The sequence below is a fragment of the Bacillus rossius genome, chromosome 5 (assembly GCF_032445375.1).
Source record: "Bacillus rossius redtenbacheri isolate Brsri chromosome 5, Brsri_v3, whole genome shotgun sequence".
Taxonomy (NCBI): Eukaryota; Metazoa; Arthropoda; class Insecta; order Phasmatodea; family Bacillidae; genus Bacillus; species Bacillus rossius.
In genome coordinates, this window is record NC_086333.1 from 67,906,401 (window position 1) to 67,928,940 (window position 22,540).

The 22,540-nt window shown below is 35.5% G+C and overlaps 1 protein-coding gene across 3 annotated transcripts in view; it reads left to right on the forward strand.

Moving 5' to 3' along the window:
• Positions 1 to 22,540, forward strand: part of LOC134531956 (general transcription and DNA repair factor IIH helicase subunit XPB) — a 34,640-nt gene that overhangs the window by 7,212 nt on the left and 4,888 nt on the right. For all 3 annotated transcript variants that reach the window (XM_063368053.1, XM_063368054.1, XM_063368052.1), the window contains 10 exons: positions 1,463 to 1,645; positions 4,637 to 4,801; positions 5,570 to 5,667; positions 7,302 to 7,408; positions 8,720 to 8,842; positions 10,329 to 10,502; positions 11,434 to 11,702; positions 14,890 to 15,054; positions 18,270 to 18,456; positions 21,915 to 22,063. In XM_063368053.1, the coding sequence (XP_063224123.1) occupies positions 1,463 to 1,645; positions 4,637 to 4,801; positions 5,570 to 5,667; positions 7,302 to 7,408; positions 8,720 to 8,842; positions 10,329 to 10,502; positions 11,434 to 11,702; positions 14,890 to 15,054; positions 18,270 to 18,456; positions 21,915 to 22,063 (1,620 nt within the window). The remainder of the gene's footprint in view (positions 1 to 1,462; positions 1,646 to 4,636; positions 4,802 to 5,569; positions 5,668 to 7,301; positions 7,409 to 8,719; positions 8,843 to 10,328; positions 10,503 to 11,433; positions 11,703 to 14,889; positions 15,055 to 18,269; positions 18,457 to 21,914; positions 22,064 to 22,540) is intronic.

A 22,540-nucleotide genomic window follows, 5' to 3' on the forward strand; every position in this document is an offset into this window, starting at 1 on the left:
TATATGTGAGAATTCATGTTCTGTACCTGATTGACACAAAACAAAACGTAAAAAAGCAAACCATTATCTAAGAGACAAAGTCGTTAATCTTCCTTTGACGCAATGCACTAAATCGGCTTGAAGTTGCGATGTTTTGCCAACGCCGCATAAACATAACATCTGTTGGGGTTGCATCGGCATGTTGCTCGACGTAGCGCAAAGCCAGATCAAGGGCACTGGCTGCGGCAGTGTGAGAAACAACATCAGTCGGCGCGTCCCCTTCCTCCTCACTGTCGTCTGCATCGAGATCAGTTGACGTTCCCTGCACAGCTGCTACGATATCTTCATCTGTGTATTCCTCGTGGCCACAGTCGTCAATGGCCGTCCACTTTTCAACGCACTCTTCTGCATTTTCGCAACCTGGTACCATTTTTTTCACAAGTTGAAGAAGTTCAAACTTTTCTTTTGCCGGGGGGAAGACCGTTTGCACAAACTCTAAATCAGGCCAGAGATTTTTCCATGATTTCTGTAAAGATTCCTTTTGTGTTTTCTCCCAAGCTTCTGCTACCCAGTAACAGTAAATGACATCTTTGATGGTGATTTTCTTGATTTTATGCTACGAAGAATTATTTTTCTGTAATTCTGTTTCAAAGCCTGCAAAACTCCTTGGTTTATTGGCTGCAAAATTGAAGTGACGTTTGGTGGGAGAAAAATGTATTTGATATCACCGCAAACAAGTTGCATTTCTTCAGGATGTGACGGTGCACATTTTGGCTGTTGGACAAAATACTTAAAATTTAAATTTAATTTTTTAATTTTTAGTTCATTCATTGATAAAAGAGGTTTTTTTTTAGTTTTTAAACTTTAAGTTTTAGTTTATTGTGAACATATCTTTTTGGACACAATTATGCAATTAGGAACTCACTACCACGTCGAAAGTTTGGAATATTGCTTGTAAAGTAATTCTTAATATCAATTTCTTTGAAAAGTTATCAATATGGGAAATAATAATACCAAATAATGCAGCAGAATTAAAAAACACCATTTATTAATTTAAATATATTTTTGTAATAGTAAGTAATCATTAGATGTAGTTATTATTTTTTATATTTTAAGTTTTTCGGCAAAGAGTATACCAATTGAGTGATTTATAACGTGGGTGATATCGTTCGTAAATAAATGCAACTGTGTCCAAACTTTGTTTCATTCATGACAGAAGAGGTGATGGATTAGCTCCTTGAGGAACTTGGAACAAGCGACGTACAAAGAAGAATAATTGTTAATAGACATGAATAATCATATGTCCATGAAATTGTTTTAAATCAAACCTGCCCATTGCAAGTATCATTCAAAGAATGTGGTTGTGATAATGACTGCGGAATTCAATCTAAGACATTTAATTTCTTTTATCTCTCTGCTTTGACTTGAGCATTTAGCTTAGTGGTGGACATAATAATGTTGTGGTGTTTCTGGGTTGATACAGGTGAAGTTGGTACTGAAACACAACCGATATTTCGTGGAGTCACCGCATCCGGAAGTTCTCCAGAAGCTGTTGAAGGATCCGGTGATCCAGGAGTGCAGACTGCGACGAAACGTGGACGAGGAGGAGAATGTAACGGCAGATGGGTTCATCACCCAACAGCAGGACAAGAAAAATGTGCCCCAGGTAGGTTCGGATGCAAAAGATTGTGGCTGTCATGGACTAACGATAAGACATAGACATATTATGCCCTTCTCTGAGGTCATCACAGGCTTACATTTTTCAAACAGAACCGTCAGAATCGACTAATGCAAACATTGGCATTTGCGTTTATTTCAACAAACATGCACTTTTGTTACAATTATTTATTGTTAATTAATGATTAATTTTAATGGGAAAAAAATTATTTAAATCCACTTCTAATGAACTATCAAAAAATTTACTGCATTAAAACTGGAATGTACAAAGAGATAAAAGACATAAGATTGGACATGCAATGGAACCTAGGCGACACACCAACTGCTGTCCCCCATGACATGTATTTTGACAGTTCTATTAGCAAAAAGCAGTTCAAAGATATATTCACAAATATAATCTTGCTCAGCTTGTGCTGGCGGTCTAGATTCATATTTAGTCCAGGGTTTGAACGCCTTCTCAATATCTTTATAAACTCCTTCGTTTGTCTTTAACTGAACACAGGTCCTTAAAAGTCCTTGTATTTCACTGAGGATCCTTAAAACATTCTTAATGAAGACTGATTGTGTGCAAGTAATAAACGTGGTTGCCTTTAATGTTCTTTTGTTTCCGACCGGGCAGCAGACAACGCTTTGCCCATACGCAATACATTTGGCAAATTTCCAGACCTGTTGACTTTGACCAGGACTTTGTCCATTTGAGCCTGGCCAGACTCCGCTCCCTTTGCGGTCCTATGTCATCCATAACCACTCCTTCCTGGCACGTACGAGTGCATGTACTGCGTGACATGTGTTTGAATGGCGCGCCACGGACTCCCGCGAGAGGATTCCGTAGCTTCAGTGCTCTGTCCCGTTACATAATTATAAATTAAATTGTAAGCCTTTATTTTTCATCCTAAGCATTTTGAGACTTGGCAGTCGGCCGGAAGGGTTTTGTTTAATAAATATTATATTTAATTTTGCATAAAATAAAGACGGAACCGAGTCTGGCCGAAGCTAGATTTTGTTTGAATATTAATTTTAAAATTACTATATGTTTTAATCATTCTAGCTGCGAGAAAGTGTGCAATAATTGTACCAGTGTTTTGTTTGTCTAGTTTTTAATAATTCTTGGCACGCAATCCTAAAAACGTAACTGTAGTTTGGTTCGGCGTGAGAGACGCCATGTGGCTCGTGGAAAGCATTCGCTCGCCCTAGTCCTTCGTCATCACCGGCCGAGAACAAACGCACCAGCACCCCAGAGACCTCACCGCTTGTATCCACTGATAAGTAGTTTTCCGTTCATGTTCTTATGTCTTGAAATCTTTTTACTTTTTCCCTGCGAGGCTACTGTTGGCTGGCGGACTGTTTAAATAATTATTCTTATTACTCTCCGTTAGTATTTAGTCACCCTTACGTAATTCTTGTGTGGCTACGTGTGTCGACCACACCGCAACAAAACTGATTCGTGTCTGGGGCTTTTTAACAGTTTAAAGGACGATGTATACCGGAGTGTGTAATTTATTAATAAACCTAGACATGTGATTTAAATGGTGTTCCTTTGTTCTTGTGTCTATGTGTAAAATATCTACTGCATGGCGGCGTGTGGGACGCTGTTAGAGCCCTCTGCGTTAATCCTTAAAGCGTGCCCGACGCTGAGAGTGAGCGAAATTTAGAGGGTCCAAATCTCGCTCCAACATGTTCAACTTCTCCGCTGGGTCCGTGTGCCCTTTCATACGGTAGCGCCCATAAAGTGGTTCTCGTATCAAAGTTAATCAAGCCCTCTAGCCCAGACCTCAACAGGATGAATTTTATAAATAAAAAAAGTTTAAAATTAGTTTTTCATATTTTTTATCTTAACTTGTTTAAAAAAATTTGTGTTTTACTGTCTTACTTTGAGCTTATAAATAAAATATATTTAGAAATCAAATTAAATATATAGCTTTAAATTTTAAATAAAATTCTTGTTTGATTCAAAAGGTATTTGGAATTGGATTCTAGATAAGATAAAGAAAGATTTTGGTGTTAAACCTATTTATGTTTAAGTTGTAAATGGTTTAGAAATAATTTGAATTGCGTTGACCGCTTCACCTGTCTATGCAGTACAAATATACCTTCTAGTATAATGAGGTGAAAGGAACTGGAAACATGTTTGTGGCCTATCTAGCTATCAGAGTAGTACTGGGTGTTTCACCAGCTACTGCTGGTTGTGAATGGTTGTTCTGTACAGCTGGACTTGTTGTCTAGAAATGAAGTAGACTTGATTACGAAAGCGTTTGTATGCTAGTTTTCCTTTGAAAAATATGAAAACTTGTGTGGAATAATCAACTTTGTTAATTTTTTTTAAGTGAAAATTCTTTTTCTTAGGGGGCTAGAATTTTCGAGCGTTACAAAAATTCCGATCGCATGAGGGGAATAGTTAGTTGCGTGGTGGGGGAACCGGGAGAGGAGGGAATAGTTAAGTGGTGGGGAATAGGTAGAGGGGGAGAAGGAATGGGAGTGGTAGAAATGATGCAATACTTTCACAATTGCATACTTGCACACTTGCATACTTGGGCATTAGCATAATTTAGCGCTCACATACTTGCATATATTTTTTTTTTGATCTGTGACCTCATAAAAGAGAATTTTGTTTCCTATACCATACCTAATAATATGATAAGCAAGAAGTTACAAACCTGTCACACCTGGACTTCACGCACACATTTTTTTCCGGTGTAATGTTATTTTTAATGTTCAGTTCATTTCTTTGTAAATAATTTGTACTCTGTATAATTATATAGTTCTAGTATATTATTTTTTATTAAGCATTTAGGTAATATCATTTTTTAAGAACATACACATTATTCTTTGTTTAACTTGGAATGCATTTATGAAAAATATAGTTTGTTTTTGATAAAGGAAAACTCGAGGGTACAGAGCTGAAAAAAGCAAGTATCGACGATGGAAATTGCTGTGTAGTCCTAGCTTGAAGGCATGTGGTTGGACGGCTGTGTGTCGGCAGTTCGGCGCCAAGCAGGCCGGCACAGCGCCGGAAGGCGGTGACCCCCCGGCCGCGGACCAGGAAACGGTGCCGGAGGACATCACCAACTTCTACGACAAGATCGACAAGGAAGACGAGGACGAGGATGACGGAAGCCTGAAAACTGTTTCGTTCGAAGTGAACCAGGTAGCGTTGTGGTCTGCCCGGCTGCGAAACATCCTATGAATGCATCCAAAAGGACCAAAAAAAAAAGTATTTCTTTTTTTTTCAAAGATGAAAACTTGCTGCGAATGTGAGAATTTTAACAAACACACATTCAGTTCAAACCAGTGGTTCGATGAAGATGAAGGAAGGAGGAAAGCAGGAAATGGGAGGAGAAATAAAAAGAGGAAAAATTGAGGAGAAAAAAATTTGAGTTTTTTTGTTCTATTGTCAGTGGAGTCACGCTAATCCGAAATAATTGGGACCAAGAACTGTTCTGATTACTATATTTTTTGATTAGCTGAGTAGTTGCTGTATTGCAACAGCGTTTATTAAAACACATGCCTATAAGCATTAAGTTGTCACGTAACACAGCCTTTAATACTTTAAAAAGCTTTAAATCACTAAACATGTTGATAATTTAATAAAAAAAATTAAAAAAAAATTAACATAAATTTTTTAAATAATACATTTCACCCTAAACTTTTAGAGTAATTTATTTTACTTAATATTTTATTTTTAAAAATCTTTAATTATTACAAATTTTTCGCACTTTAAGGCAATACTATACAGCTTAGAAATGTCACTTAGATTATCATTTGTTGTATTAATTTATTTGGCATTTGTAACATTTTAGAAAAAAATATAATGCTAGCGGTATTTACATTTTTATTTCATGCGTTGGGAGTTAACTACAGCACCACCTTCACTCTATGGTAACACATGCTACATGGTGCTTGCTCTGCGTTGCAGGAGAAGATAGAAGTTATCCAGAAGCGGTGCATTGAGTTGGAGCATCCTCTCCTTGCAGAGTATGATTTCAGGAACGACACCGTCAACCCTGACATAAAGTAAGTTGATTCTCCTTTGTCCAGAAGATTCCCGCGTACGGTTCGCACATTTCATGCCGATATGTTTTTTAGTACATAACGTGTTTTGTGACCCATACGCGAGTTTTTTTTTTGTGCTTGTTGCTATGCTCCTAACCCTCTCCTCGTTCTAAATGTCCAGTGCACTGACACCGTATACATCCATCAAGTTTCTGTTTATATAGGTTTTTGTGATGCAACTGTGTCCAAACATTGTTTCATTAGTGACAGAAATGCTGTAAAGGGTGTGCTTGTTTTTATTGAATGAACTGACAAAAAAAAATAAACAAGTAAATAGCATGCTGTCTTTTATTTCTTGGGGAAAGAAACGGGTAAAAAATAAATAAACAATAGATGGGGAAGGGAAACATGGGTATAAATAATAGTATTATTTTTTGTATTTTTTGTATTTTTTGTTAGATAGTGTTGCACAGAAATAAGATAGATACGATAAGTGGATATAGATACATGGTGCAACCCATATTAGAGGGTGACCCTTGCATGAAAAATGTTCAATTTTTTTTTTTGCTAAAAATCAAAGGTGCGACGACCCATACATACCCCATATACAGGGATGACTATTGACTTGTTAGTTGTTATCAATTAATTACACTTAGAAATAACAAATAGTCTATTGCATTTGAAGTGCGCTGAAGTTGTTGGATATCACGTAGAGTAACAAAATATAAAGATTGTATCACTGCTGTACAATAGTTAAAATATATCAATGTAACTGATGTAATTAAGGTTATTATAACTTATGTTTTCTAAAATATGCTATGTTGAACATTGACTTATCAAAAACTTTGTACTTACACATATAAGAAACAACCAATCATCTCATTTTCATTTAGTTCCGAATATTCACTATTCTTATATTCATAATTCAAGAGTATGAATTTTACTTTTAAAATAAAAAAACTGCAAGAATTTTCACTCAGTTGTTAAATGTAATGAATGCTTTTATTGATGTACATAAAAGTTATTCATTGTTAGTAAATATTTTAGTTCTTATTTTAATGACTTAGAAGTTAAAAGGAAATTCTGTTCTATAAGTTCTAGATTTATAATTATTTTTATTTGAAATTGAATATATTTTAATACATTTTATGTCATGGTATGCCAGTGTATGAATTTTTTTAATATACATTTCATAATTAATTATTTATGCTGAATATAATGTAATGCCACCTAATGATTTGTATTTGTGGATCGTATAAACAGCTAATTAATCAGACAATTCTAATTATCATATTTATCTTTTAAAATTATTGGCAATACATAATTAGAATTATTTACTAGCGGTTTTTCTGAATTGCTTGTTTAGTTCTTGTCTTCATTAATATGGATTAAATTAAAAATAATATGAAAAAAAATTGTTGTGTAATTTAATTTTATCAAATATTGGAATTTGGGATAAAATGAACAAATTTGGTTCTTCAGTTGATAGAAATTTTGCAAAATTTTAAATTATTTGTTATAATTTGATTATTACATTACAGTATATTATAATCTATAGTTACTGAAAGTTAGATGTATTGTTTATGTGACTGGTTCTGTGAAAGCATATAGCATTCATAGATGTCATTCGGTAAACATTCATGTTTTGCTTTCAGCATTGATCTAAAGCCGTCCGCAGTTCTGAGGCCATACCAGGAGAAGAGTTTGCGCAAAATGTTTGGCAATGGACGTGCGCGATCAGGAGTCATTGTGCTGCCGTGTGGTAAATGCCCCGACATCTCAAGTTAGATGTTATTGTTGTATCAGTGCAGCCCAATTGAACTGATTACACGATTCAGACAGCCAATCAAAAATGATTTATTTATTAGTTGGTACTGTAGGCAGTTTTAGTTTGTGTAATTGCATTTTTTGTGTTGGAATTAAAGTTATAAGGTTTGTTGAAATACTCTCAAAAATAATAAATTGAATTGAATAATAAGAGGGAGAAAATTTTGAAGCCATATATGTAATTACCTAAAAAAAAATTAGGCATTTTTTTCTTAAAAAAATGAGATAGTTCTACAAAATTTGCAGCAAAAAAAAATTTATTGTATTTTATTACATGCTTTTATTGAGGACATTTAATCAATCAAAAATTAAATCATACATAATCCAATCCATAAATATAACTTCACAGAATTTCTACTTCATAAATGTTTTATTTTACTGAATTTAATACTAAAGTCGCAGAGAAACTCTTTACTGTCATTGAAATTTAGTCATCTAAATACAGCATAGTGAACATTTCAATTTTTTTTTTTTTCCTTCAGGTTCTGTTTGTATTTACGAGAGCTTTTCTAGTGCCAATTTGGTCAGTAGGTGTGAATAGCAGGGTCTCTTGTGGAACGGTAAGCAGCAGTTAGTTGTGAAAAATGTGGTCCAGAAAGCAACGCATGAATTAGCGACTAGGCCTGTGCGAATGCTAGTTTTTCTGATGAGAAGCGAATATCAAAGCAAATGTGTAAAAATATTTGTAAAGTCCAGTCAAATTATGAGTATTGTTCCGAGTGAAGCTGTATTACACTTATTTTTTATAAAATACAGGATTGAAGAAAAAACAAATATTTGTGTTTTTGTGATGTTTGGACTGATAAAGTGATTAGCTGATTGGAATTTATGTGTGACATCACTGAATAAAACTTATAAGATAACCTAAAAATTGACCGTATAAATAGAGACCAGAAAAATTCGCGAAATTCATTTCACAATAGGCTAAAATACAAATAGTTATACCTCAATGCTGCCTCTGCTATTGGCTCACAACTCACCTGGATGACTCTGGGCCAATGAGAAACACACGACCAAAGCTTTATCGAATCACAGGCTGCTACGTTGGGACGTCTCTCACAAGACAGCAGCCAATGAGTGGGGTTACATTTGATCGAGTGTATGTAGAACTATGGAGTTCATCCTGCAGGTCATCGAACCCGCAAATTTTTCCGGCCCCTACTTATAAATAAAACCACGTAAATTGTGTGTCTGTGAGCGCAGGTGTGAGCTGCGAGTGTAGACTTGTGGTGCTGGTTTCGTCCAGGGGCCGGCAAGAGCTTGGTGGGGGTGACTGCGTGCTGCACCGTGCGCAAGAGGGCCCTTGTGCTGTGTAACAGCGGCGTGTCCGTGGAGCAGTGGAAGCAGCAGTTCAAGATGTGGTCCACAGGTGAAACCTTGCCGCCTCTTCAGCTTCCAGGGAAATTACGACTTCTGATCGGTCACAGATTATTCTTATACATGCGCATTATACTTGGGTAACAATTTGATGTCTTTTACATACTTGGTAAAAATATTGGTTTGAATCTTTAACATGTCAATAGTTTACTTCGGTGAACAAAATAATAAGTGGAAAGTTATCAATCTGTCCTCAAAGTGACCATTAATTAGGGACCCCTGAAAATGATAAATAAAATCAACCAAAATTGTGTTAGAATAAAGCAAAAGCGGTGCAAAAAGTTGGTACCTAAAGCAAAAAAAGCTGTGTAAAAATTTTTCGTAGTTCAAAATATCATATTGGCTTCTACGGTTTTTATGTCATTTAATAAATATATTTTCACAAATAAGTATAATTTGTTTAGTTAAAATATCCCAGCAGTCGCGTGAAGCTCTGTGAACAGCGCAGTTATTGTACATGTGCCGTTTCTGCCGCCTGACTAGACACGTCACCGGCACTGGCAGCCACACATTTCATGTGTTTTTGACACAACTGTGCCCAATCATTATTGTTTTTGCATGAAATATCCCACGCTTTCAACTGAACATTCCGTGACAAAACTGAATCAAACGTTTGTGTTTAGATTTAATGGCACGTCATGATTTTAGTATTTGATTGGCTCATCCCTAAAGGAAACACGTTATCTGGTGCTCAACTGGGTTAAGTACTTAAAACTCTAGAATCAAAATGTCCATTTGTCGTATCCCCGAGCGGAATGGATACCTCCTGCTGAGTGGGTAGGTAGGAGAGTGAAAGGCAGTTACCTAACTACTGCTCACAGAAATATTATTGCTGTTTATTTCACTTAATACGAATGAGGCATACAACTGGCTACATTCGAGTACAAGTCACTCTACAGCATGATATTACAATTCTTGTCTTAGTAAATCTTACAACTCGTAGTACAGATCTCTGGTACAGGGCGGTCCCCTGTGTCTCTCGTGGACTCTACATACTAACTGACATCCCTGAACCAAAAAGCCCTCCCTTCAGCTTGTGATTCACTATACGTATATCTGTTTCTGCTACGTCTCAGGCCAGTTGTTCCTTCTGGAAACTTTCGTTTACAGAGTCTGACACAGAACCTTCCCGTGGTTACACAAACACTTCCAGAACGTTTTGTTTTCCTACTGCGTTGCTGGGGTCGCTCAATTTGCCCCGTCCAAGTAAACTACCGAATCATCTTATTTGCACTGAAATCACTCTGTTGTCCGCCTGTACCAACAGACTGTTTACTTGCCATGGAGCCATAGCTGCCCTGAATCATAGGCCTCTTGTTTCCCGTGTTACTAGCATTTAAAAAAAAATATTAATAATTATTATACATTTTTGGCAGCATCACAACACATTGACAAAAGCCAGCCTCCGCGCATGCCTTCGCGAGTGATGCTCCGTTGTTGACATCGCAGTGACGGCGTGCCGCGTTGCCTGCCCGCAGCGGACGACAGCATGATCTGCCGGTTCACGTCGGAGGCCAAGGACAAGCCGATGGGCTGCGGCATCCTGGTAACCACCTACTCCATGATCACGCACACCCAGAAGAGGTCGTGGGAAGCGGATCAGACCATGAAGTGGCTCCAGGAGCAGGAGTGGGGCATCATGGTGTTGGATGGTGAGCGGGCGATTCTACGGCCAGGTTCACAACCCAAAGAAGGAACAACGCAATGTGCAACCAATACAAGAAAATCACAGTTTACGAAGTACGGACGTCGAAAGATGTCGCCGACCCTGTTATTTGAAGCTGTGAAGCAATGGAAAACACATTTCTTCTCCTGAGCATTTTTTTGTTAATTCATGTTTATCATGATAAATTGTCAATAATTAAATTTAAAACCTACTTTCTTCCCCTGATTGATATTTCTTGTTTTGGAACACTCCACTTTAAATATGGATGGTGGAAACAAGCCAAATTGCAATAAGTTGAATGTTGGGCGATGCTTGCATTGCTTTTTTTTGCATGTTGTGTAGCAGCTTATAAAATTTTTGAAACTTATTTATTGAACTTTTTGTGACTTGCGTTTCTTGTGTTATTTAGTTTCTTGCTTAATCTATAAACCTAGCCTAACAGCTACAGCCAGTTCATTCTTCAATCAGTGTCTGTGAACAAAACCATTTTATACAAGTATTGTTAAGAAAACTATAGCCCTGTCTGCTATGGTTTTATTTGCAAGTATTTATTTTCAAGTTCACTAAAACCCATGCACAAAGTTTTTATTGATATTTTTTATATTTAGCATCAGTTTAAGAAAACAAAATTAACCATTCAATGATACTAGAGTTTATTTGTGGGAAATTTTTTTTTTTTTTTCACCTTTTCTGCAATACTATTCAAATATTGGTATGAGAATTTAAACATAGGTTAGTGTTTTTTTTTTGCCAGAAATGGGACAATAAAAAAACTATAAAGACCATTTTGTATAGCTCTCTAGTTGGTAGGTGTAGTTTTTATCTGGCGGTCTCCTGAAAAAAAATTATGGTTAGAATTGTGTATTGCCTACGAGTTTTGCCAACCTCTGCTAAACGGTGGTGTGTTTGTTTTCCAGAGGTGCACACCATCCCGGCCAAGATGTTCCGGCGCGTGCTCACGATCGTGCAGTCGCACTGCAAGCTGGGGCTGACGGCCACCCTGCTGCGCGAGGACGACAAGATCGCGGACCTCAACTTCCTGATCGGCCCCAAGCTGTACGAGGCCAACTGGCTGGAGCTGCAGAAGAGGGGGTACATCGCCCGAGTGAAGTGCGCGGAGGTGTGGTGCCCCATGACGCCTGAGTTCTACCGCGAGTACCTCGTCTGCAAGACCTGCAAGAAGCTGGTACGCACCTCACAGCGTCCAGCCGCCGGGGCTGGTTTGCCTGCTTTATGAATTAAAATGTTTTTTGCGCTTTATGAATTAAAATGTTTTTTGCGCTTCACCTTTGAACATAACGTAGTGGAACCGTTTTAGTTTCTTTTTTTTTCTTTTTAGTAAGTATAATTCCTATGAGAAACTTAACAGTGTTTTACTGTACTGTATAACATAATTTTAGTAATGACTGATCAGCCAAATTTATTTCTGTACTTTATGAACCTTCATTATATATCATTACCATGTTTACTCATAAATAATTTGCTGAATATATCCCGATTTTTTGTTTAGTAATAATAAAATGTATTGCGATCCATATGTGAAAACGTCCATTTTGGGAAAACAAATACACATTGCATTGTTGTGGTTGACTATATGCTTAAATAACTAACCTGTGTTGGTTTTTATTAAATATGTCACTAGTAAAATTCAATTGGTTAATTAAAATATCTCAGCAGTGAGTGTAAGGTATCATGTACAGCGCCGTTAAGCTACGTCTGCAGCCTGTCATGAGGATACCCAGCCGGCGCCAGTAAGTGGCGTGGCTTTACTGCCTCTGGGCTTGGCGCTAGGCAAGAAGGGGAAATTAAAAATAAACCAGCCAGAGAAAAGAAAGAGAGGAAGCACGTGCATATGTGTGTGTGTGTTTGATTTTGTGTGGCCACGTGGCCAAGCAGCTGTGTTTATGGTTCTCCCTCCCCCTCTCTTCGTTCTGAACTGGCACTATACACAATTATCACGTCTATCTCGGCTGCATCTGTGTCCAAACATGGTTTTTGCGCGAGATTTCCTACGTTTTCTATTGCAACATTTCATTCGTGACAAAACTGCTGTAAAGAGTGTGCTTGTTTTTATTGAAGAAACTGACAAAAAAAATTTGACAAGGAAATAGCTTGCAGTCTTTTCTCTTTTGGGGAAGATGGGGAAGGAAAGCATGGGTAGAAAAAATAGCGTTCTTTTCCTTTGTATTTTTTGTTAGGTAATGCCCGGGGGAGGGGTGAGGAAGGGTCATAAAGAAATAAGAGGGGAAAAACAAAGGGCATCAGTGTGGCCTTACGTGACAATAAGCTGAGACATAGACAATAAAGACTTCACTTGTATTCTACTGGAGACAGTTTTATGGCGTGACTCCTATTCGAGGACTACCCACCCTTAACTTAACAATGTTAGATTTTTTTGCCCAAAATTAAGGGTGTGATGACCAATAGGAAGGGGCGACTTCTGCGGGTAAATACCTTAAAGATAATGTGTCCTAGTATATTTCACTCAATTATAAGACAGACAACCTTTATTATATGGCAATATCAGATATAAGACCATCTTTTAAGATGACTCTCGAACATAAAGCATATTGTCAGTAGATAGGCCTGTGAAAATACTATTATTTTTTTTATGCAAAGTGAATATCAAATAAATATAAAATATTCGCAAAATCGAATTGAATTGCAAAATGTTCTCAGAAAAGCTATATTACACTTGTTTTCTAAAATACAGGATTTAAGTAAAAAAATAATCGTTAAATGTTTGTAATGTTTAAATTTAAACTGATTAAGTGATTAACGAGTGGGCCCTATATATACGAACATCATTCAGTAAAAATTATAAAATATCCATATATAATTTTTATATTGAGCATTCATAAAATTATAGTGGTGCACCGATATGACTTTACAGATTACCGATTCGATTACCGATTATGAGAGCAATAATTGGCAGATACCGATTCAGTTACCGATTATAATGAAGAAATTTTTTTAAGTGTAATAATGCACACAAAAATTTTTATTCCCATGTGAATTTAATAACAAGATTAGGTAAAATTGAGAATACAGTTATAATAACAGTATAAAAATATATAAAATACACTAATAAGTCATTGCAAAGTGTAAATTAAATTAATTTCTATTTAAATATTTGTTATTGTAAACAACTTGAACTACAGTCTAATAATTGTAATTTACAATGGGTAAGTTTTTGTTGCGGAAAATAGCATTATTATCGACTATCACATAAGGTTGCATCAAGAAATTACCGTATAACAATGTAAACATGCTGCTTTATTTTGTTCACTTGAGTTTATAGAAAAATGTTTCCACACTTCACTTTTTTTCTCCCTACTCGCCATCTCACTATAATTATATAAAAATGACTAAAAACCAATTCTAGCACATGTGATTTTATTTATGTTGACTGAATATATAAAATTATAAATACATTTTCACTTTTCACGTCACTAACAAATAACAAACGGATAATGTTACCAAAGACGCCCATAACGAGTTTGTAAAACGCAGTGATAAAAACTAGAAGGTATCGGGACCACGATTTTGAACCGCTACTACGACTCGAAAAGATTTATTGTCATAGAATCCACTGCAACTGCTTGTGGTATTTTGATTGCGTGCCATATATTTTACGTCTCTGACTATAGGTAATGTATAAGGCCACTAAACAAAAGACGAAACATAAATAAACGTGTAGGAAAAATGTATTTTTTATTGTTCGAGGCAATGAGATTTATTAAACTTAACGAAATATCTGTAATTATGATATGACAGAGTTAGATGTATTTTGTAATATATACAAATATTTCGGTATTTCGTCCTAAAATGTGTAACAAAATATTACACTGTAAAAACCTACTTAATTACGCCGGGACGTAAAAAATCGGCAAAGTAATCGTTAAGATAATCGCCGATTACGATTAATCGGTAAGTACCCATAATCGCCGATTACGATTCATCGGTATCCGCATCGGTGCACCACTATAAAATTATATGGATTACCTTCTTTTGATTCTATTAAGTAACCAACTTTTTCAAGCATCATACATAAAAAAATTTAAAAAATATTTTTCATGAGCAAATGTTACGCTTCCAGTGTTTTAAAACTTTGTGGCATATGTGAAACCCTGCATCAGAACCAAAGCTTTAAATAAAAGAAAAGCAAATTTCCTGGCAAAGTCAAATTGAATATTAAAAAGAGCTTCTGTTGATCGCTTAGTCGAAGCTTCGTACACCCTATCAGTAGGTATTTTCAGGAAGAGCTGTAAATGCTAATTATTAAGTTTCTCTATTTAACATTTGTACGTTTAATTTTACACACGTTCTTTCTATAAATATTTCTTGGTGTAGTATGCAGGTTTATTTTGCAGTTGCTGTACGTAATGAACCCAAACAAGTTTCGTTTCACCCAGTACCTTATTCGGTACCACGAGCGGAGAGGGGACAAAACCATAGTCTTCTCAGATAACGTGTTTGCCCTGAAGCACTATGCCATCAAGATGAACAAGCCTTACATCTACGGACCCACATCGCAGGTAAGGTGACCTTCTGCTAAGACATGTAGAAAATAGGACTGGGCCAATCAAATTCTCGAATACCGAAAGATCTTTGGATTTAGAAAGGTATGATATTCGAGGAAAAAAATTAAAGAAAAATATTTAAGGAAAGGTAGTTGACAAGGACTACATGCATGCAGAAGGTAACAAAGTAATTAGTGTATTAAAGAAATGTGGGAATGTTTGTTTAGCAACTGAGGGCACTTTTTTGACGCAAAATGTAAAGTGTTTTATCGTATAATGCATGCGCATAATCGTCGCACCGTTATTTTAGGGCGTCAAAATTTGGAGAAATATAGTTCTTGCATGAACGCCGCATGATGTTTTTGGTCTTGGTGTTAGATTCGGAACACTTTGTGTAGTAGTTTTCCCGTGTAAAACAATTTATTTTAAAGTTGAAATCTAATATTCATTCAGATATTACCACTTATTTATTTAATTAACAGAAATACGAAGTTGTGTAACGTGTAAATTTTTTTTACAGATATTTTAAACATAACCTTTATTTGTTCATCTTCATCACCGCTGTATACTGCTTATAAAATTGTAGCCAACGCTAGTACGTTAGTATCATTCATGTTTTGTTATGTTGATTTTCATGTAGAGTGCGTGTACATAGTTGAATATCGATATTCATAGCTCGCCAATTGCATGAAACACGTGTGCTCTATCTAGTGCTGAGTTAACTACATTTGATAGCCCGCATCCCTTTATGGTAAGTATCTACTACCATGATAGTTAAGCGAAGTTCCGGCTCATGTTATGGTCACCTTTTTTGTTTTTCTTTTTAAAGTTGAACAAAATGTTTTTGTTGCATGACTTATTACGTTATTACTTTAAATTGTTTGGGGTGCTTTTGTATACTATTCCTTGTAAATAAACATATTTTCCAAGAATAGGTTTTGTTTTTATGAATGACTTCACCTAAGAAAAAATGCTTTTTTCAAATAAAAGTGGTTTTACTATAAAATGTTTGTATTCTAAATGTGTAAATATGCTTATTTTATTTTCAAAACAAAAATTTAAAGTGTTGATTTTGTTGTATATAGAGACCTAAAAAGTAGATCTTATTTTCCTCAAAAATTGGTGTTATTTTTCTCACAAAATAAGTGTAATTTTTCTCAAAAATAGGTGGTATTTTCCTCACAAACTGATTTCATTTTCATTGACTTTAAAAATTTCAATTTTTTTTTTATAAAATCATAAATTATTGTTGATGAACACTAAATTCTGCTGTTTTTAAAATACTTCACAAATTACAAAAACTATTGTGATATATTTTAACTTTTTTTAGCTTTGAGTTTTTGATTACTGATGATACATACAAATGCAGTTTTCTGACTAAATCATCAAATGAAAGAATTTTAAAGCTTTCAACATTTTCATCTCTTAAGTTTTGATGCCTGTTTGTAGCTACTTGGTTGTAATGACTCAATAGTGTTCACTGTCAACGTTAAACACCTTGTTCAAAGACCTAAAAAACTTCAAACCTGGATTTGAATTGATCAAGCTTTGAAGTTTGTCCCCACATAAAGCTTATGCTTTTTGGCACTTCTGCTTCATGAAAGCTTTGTCACAAATTTTCAAAAGAGACATTTTATCTTCACAAATTGAAGAAAATATTCCTTGAGAAGTACAGTTAAAGCCTTTTATCAGATCTAATTAATCACTCAACAAATGGGCCTACGGATAATTTGATCTTTCCAGTTTCGTCAAAATTTCTACAATGTCTTGTACCGATACACGGCCCACATATAAATATATATTGTCAATATGGCTTATTTAATTAAATATAAACTGTGTTTGAAGGGACCTAGTCAACAATGGTCCGCGGCAGTGGTAAATATTCGACTTTTGAAGTGCTATTGTGACGGCGAATGCGCGCCAGCGCCAGGAGAATTAGCGGCAATCGGCAACCGACTGAACTTAAAAACGGGCCAATAGGAGAGGCCGCTGGAGACGCTCGGCGGAGGTATAAAAGAGCCTCCTGGCGATTTCTCGGGGAGTCAGTCCGCTGCACTGAGTCGGAGCACGTATCGCTTCGCTTAAGAAATTTTCGCTATCCGCGATTCCGGGCTGCGGAATCGCGACCTGAAGTTGAACTTTCGGTATTATCAACATTTGAGACGGTAATTATCGAATATCTCAACGCGTCCGCGGTCCGGGAAACGACTACGCGCGCGCCGGAAATTCGCCTGTGTGAGTGCTCTGGTGATACAAAGTGTGTGGTGCCTACTGGTGCATCTCAACGCACTTCCTGGGACAGCCTTCACGCAGTCTAGAGACTGTGGAGCCAGCGCAGCATTCGCAAGGTAAGGCGCGGTCGCCTTGAGTCGGCGCCAGCGCATTGTTGGACTGCAAACCCCCCTCATCTTACACGGTGATTCCAGCTTCGAGACGTTATCGCAGAGACTGTGCCTCCTAATAATAAATGTACGCGGTCCCTCCAGAGGTCCTGGGGGTAGAAATAGCCTACCGACAGAGTTTTAGCCCGGAGCAAACCCCACCCTTATTTAAGATATAGACGGCATCTACGTGTTGTGTAGGATACCAACAATAGAGACTGAACGTGAATTGGACTTTTGTCGAGCCGGGTGCCCGTCGTAACGTCCTGCAGTTTCAATAACATTCTTGTTTGTTTTTGCTAGTCACATTGTGCCTCAGAGAACTTTAGCCATTGTCAAGTATAAGTCCAATGTTATGTTATTGTTTTTGCCTCAAATTCATCAATATTATTAAAATTTCTTGGAAAATCATATATTGTTTATTTGTACTACAGGTTAGTCTCCTTGATAATATTTTAAAGTTATGGCAAACAGGGCTAAGTAATGTTAGGCACTCGTGTATTGACAAATATCATCTACCATTCAGTCAGTCCTGTGTTTGTAAACAAACGAGGTGTTTGTTTACGTTTGGGTCACCCCAATCCAGCATAACAGTTGTCAGTCATCATATTATTATTAGTGTGTGTATGTTATATCTGCACAGTCTGAAGCTTGGTTTTCGTACATAATCACTGTTTAGTTTCATATTTGTTGAATTAAATAATTTATTTTTATAAATAAAGACAATACTTAAAGATAAAAGCAATAAAATCAAATTCTCTTGTTTTAACAATGAAACAATCCTGAAAATAAAACCATAAAATCTTGTCCCTAATAATAATCTCTTGTTTGTGCTTTGGACTGTTTCAGAACGAGCGCATACAGATACTCCAGAACTTCAAATTCAACCCCAAAGTGAACACTATATTCGTGAGCAAGGTCGCGGACACCTCGTTCGACTTGCCCGAGGCCAATGTGCTCATCCAGATCTCGTCACACGGAGGCTCTCGCCGGCAGGAGGCTCAGCGGTTGGGCAGAATTCTTCGTGCAAAAAAGGGTATTCTCAGAGTTACAAGCATATACAACCTGTCGGGTCAGGCTGAGTCTGCAGTGTTGTGTACTGCACGTTCATTTTTAAATTTCACTGTAAACAATGAGTATGCAGCCTGAATTTCTTTTACATTCGAACCTCATTTTTATGTACCCAGGACTCACGAATTCGTATGATTGATGTATTTTTTCACTAGCACTGGCATTTTACCTATAGTAGTAATGCATTACTCTCCCCTCTTTATACAAAGGAATTTCCCGCAATTTACATTGCCATAGCAATGCATTTGATAAATGTATGGGAGTTGGTCATAAAGAAAATGCTGTAAAGGTAACTGATAATATCGAACAAACTATTGATTATGTTGCTTTGCTTTATGTTGCTCGCTCCTTGCATCAACATAGTGTAGTGTTGTAGACTATTATCTTTGGTAACGTTGTCATGTTTTTAAACAGCAGATGTTACTGGCTGATAAAACCATAACATAGTTAGAATATAATGTATGCAGAAATTTTTCATTGTTTTCTTGCAATTTTTGGATCAAAAAAAAAATATTTAAATCAATGTAAGTTCATTTTTAAATGTCAATTTCATAGCATTCTTAGTGTTAGAGGATAAATTCTTAGTATTTAATAAAACAAAAAGTGAAATATTCTTTTAGTACTCGCCAGTGATGTGTTAACATCCAACCTCAGTAAAGAGTAAGTTCATGTCTTTTAATGCTGCAAATAAACTTAAAATATGAAACCAAATTTAATGTAGAATTCTTATAAATAATGCAGAGCGTGATAAATATTTCAAAAGTATTAATTTTAGGTAAAAACTAAAAAAATTGTCCCCTCTTCAAAACTTATCTTATAATTCTGTTTTACAAGTTCTGTTTTTGAGTTCTCAGGCTAGCCATACAACACAAGTACCGAACATGTCGCATGTAAATGCCTCAATGCTGAAGATTTGAAATTTCTCTCTAGACCTGAATTATCTTTGCTTGTATTTTTGAGGGTATACCTTACGTCTAGGCATGTTGAGGACGAAATTTGGGTATGCACCAGAAATGCAATGAAGTAGGCCTGCATTATACAATGGAAATTTAACAGGTTGTATTTCCAATGTGCATGCTTGAAAAAAACTTCTATAGCCACGAGCCGAAGTCGTCAAAATAGCGGACTCGCTTATGGCAACATGAACCTGTGCATGTTTCACAAATATCAGGGGATGTACTAAGTGTATTGATGTGTTAAAGTGAACTTTATGCTATTGAAATTGTCCTGGAATACATTTCGTAAATTGGAATAGTCATAAAAAATATAATAATTATTTCAAAAACACCTATAATTTATTAGCTATGTAAATTTTGTTTATTTATTATTTATTTAACATTTGTTACATGCCTACCTATAGCCTTGAGTGGTAGGCATGATACAACTACCACACATACATAAATAACAAAGAAAGATACTAAAGACAAAACAATTGACATTAAACACACAAAAAAAAAGAAAAAAGAAACACACACACACTCACAAACAATGATTACAGCATATAGATACAAGAAGTTTGTACATGAAAATTTATAAATTAAATTATATTAAAAATAGTTTAAACATTATAACATTATTATTACATCAACAACAACCAAAAAAAAAAAAATTTAAAATTGAGATACTACGATTTTTTATATTCAGTTAGAGGGAAATAACTACTATATTTATTGTAGTTTAAAGTAGTAATGTATAAAATGTCATTAGTCTTACTTAATGTGCATAATAATTAATAAAGGTCGCTGATAACTGTTGAAGGTAGGTACTTTAATACCTGTATTGTCAAGTAAATAATTACAGGTAATTTTATTAATTTAGCAGTTATGTATAAATACAAAATCTAATAATTCTCTTCTTTAAGATACATACCCTAGAAGGGAGTGAACATCAACCTTTTGAATAATATTGTTTAGGTCTATAATTTGCTTAGTTTAATTTGTAAGTTATCTAACTTGCCACTGTCTTAAGTTATGTTATTCCAAATAACAGAGCCATATTCTAGTTTGGATCTGACCAAAGCTATATAAAGACTAAATATTGAAGCTATGGTAGATGCATTAAACATTAAAGTATTATATTTAATTAGAGCTACCATTCTGTTATCATTAGATCTAAGTGTTTCACTATGATTATGAAAGAAAAGTTTAGAATCAAGCAAGATACCTAGGTCTCTGACACAATACTATTTTACAATAGTTTGATTATCAAGTATATAATCAAATGCATTAGGATTATATTCTTGAGAAAGCTATGGTGGTAGTTTTTCCATGGTTAAAATCAACAAGATTAAGTTTACACCATTTGAGAACAGAAGAAATGTCACGTTGAAGAAGTTGACTGTCCTGAAGAGAATTTATTTTTCTAAATATTTTTAGATCATCTGCAATAAGAAGTTCAACCAAAAAATTTAATGATTTAGTTATATCATCAATAAAGATTTTTAAAAGAAGTGGGGATAGTTTACAACCTTGAACGTTATAATTTGCAACATGTAAATTAGGTGTAATATCATTAATTGAAACAAAGAAGTCCTATCTTTCAAATAACTACCAATCCTTGTGAGATACTTGTAACTCAGTCGTATATTAGACAATTTCTTTAGTAATGTATGGTGTTGTACTGTGTCGAAAGCCTTTGCCAAATCAAAATAACATGCATCCACTTGACCTTGAGTTATCATTTAAGAGTAAATAGGATTGATAAATGTGATGAAATTATTGGTAGTAGTTTTGCCAATTCTTAAACCATGTTGACAATCAGAGAGTCTGTTTTTTTATATTGAAGTAAAGATACTTAAAAAATTTTTTGTCAAAGACTTTGTCAAACCCATTAAGAAGAGATAATAGGCCTACAGTTAATGACATTTTGTTTGCTACCTTTCCTATGACTCAGAATGACCTTAGCAGTTTTTCCATTTATTAGGGAGGAAACTATGTATTTTCAAAAGTGTAATGCCAGTTTGCTAATGTATTTTAAAGCGTGGGATTACCTTTTACTATGACTGTTTTACTGTACCAAATATATTACAGGGTAGTTTCACTATCATAAAGTTTCATTTAGTATGCCAGTATGTTTAGTATGTACCCTAATTTTTAGGAAATTGACTATTTACAGCTCTATGTTGCTATATGTGGGTCTGCCATCTTTGTTCCACATTTCATTTCATGATTTTTGTTCCATTTTCACGAAATTACTTCTACCAAATTCTGTATACAGAGAGCTAAGATGTTTACACATCAGAAGTTAAACATTTGAATTTTCTCTCAAAAAAATGTTGAAATTGGCATAAAAATTTGTGTTATCTCAAATGTGATGTATGCGTGTCCCTACCTGTTGCATGCATACATTCTCTGAGCTTGTGTGTATCAGTGATTGGCTCAGTGCTGAACTTCTGCTGGAAACCGAAGCTGTGCTGCTTTGCAGGTGCAATAGCAGAAGAGTACAACGCATTCTTCTACACTCTGGTGTCTCAGGACACAATGGAGATGAGCTACTCTCGCAAGAGACAGCGGTTTCTGGTCAACCAAGGGTACAGCTACAAAGTGATCACCAAGTTGGCTGGGATGGAGAAAGTGAGTGCATATTTTGTTCCTGCACTTCAGTGATATGTATACTGGAACTTGGTGATTGTTCGTTGTTAGTCACTTACACATGTGTATCAGTGTGCAAAATTAAGGCCCCCAGTGGTTTTAGCGGTAAAGTAATGTGGCATGACTAGAGACCTGGAAATTTATTGAGTAGCAAGTCTTAAAATTCTTGGTTTGACAGGCACCAAAATTGTTGGGTAGTGTTTGGAAAAATTCTTGAGTAAAAATTAATTAGTTTTGTGAAAATGACATGCATATCAAACCAAGGGCCCTGGTGAATTTATAAACATAATAAAATTAATTAAAAAATAAATTAATCCTGCAAACGTTGTACTTAGAACAAAATATTTTCAGAGAAGCTAGTTTTAAATTACTACTTATTTAATAAAACAAATTAGATATTTAATAATAATAATAATAATAATAATAATAATAATAATAGCAGCAAAACCTACCTCCATC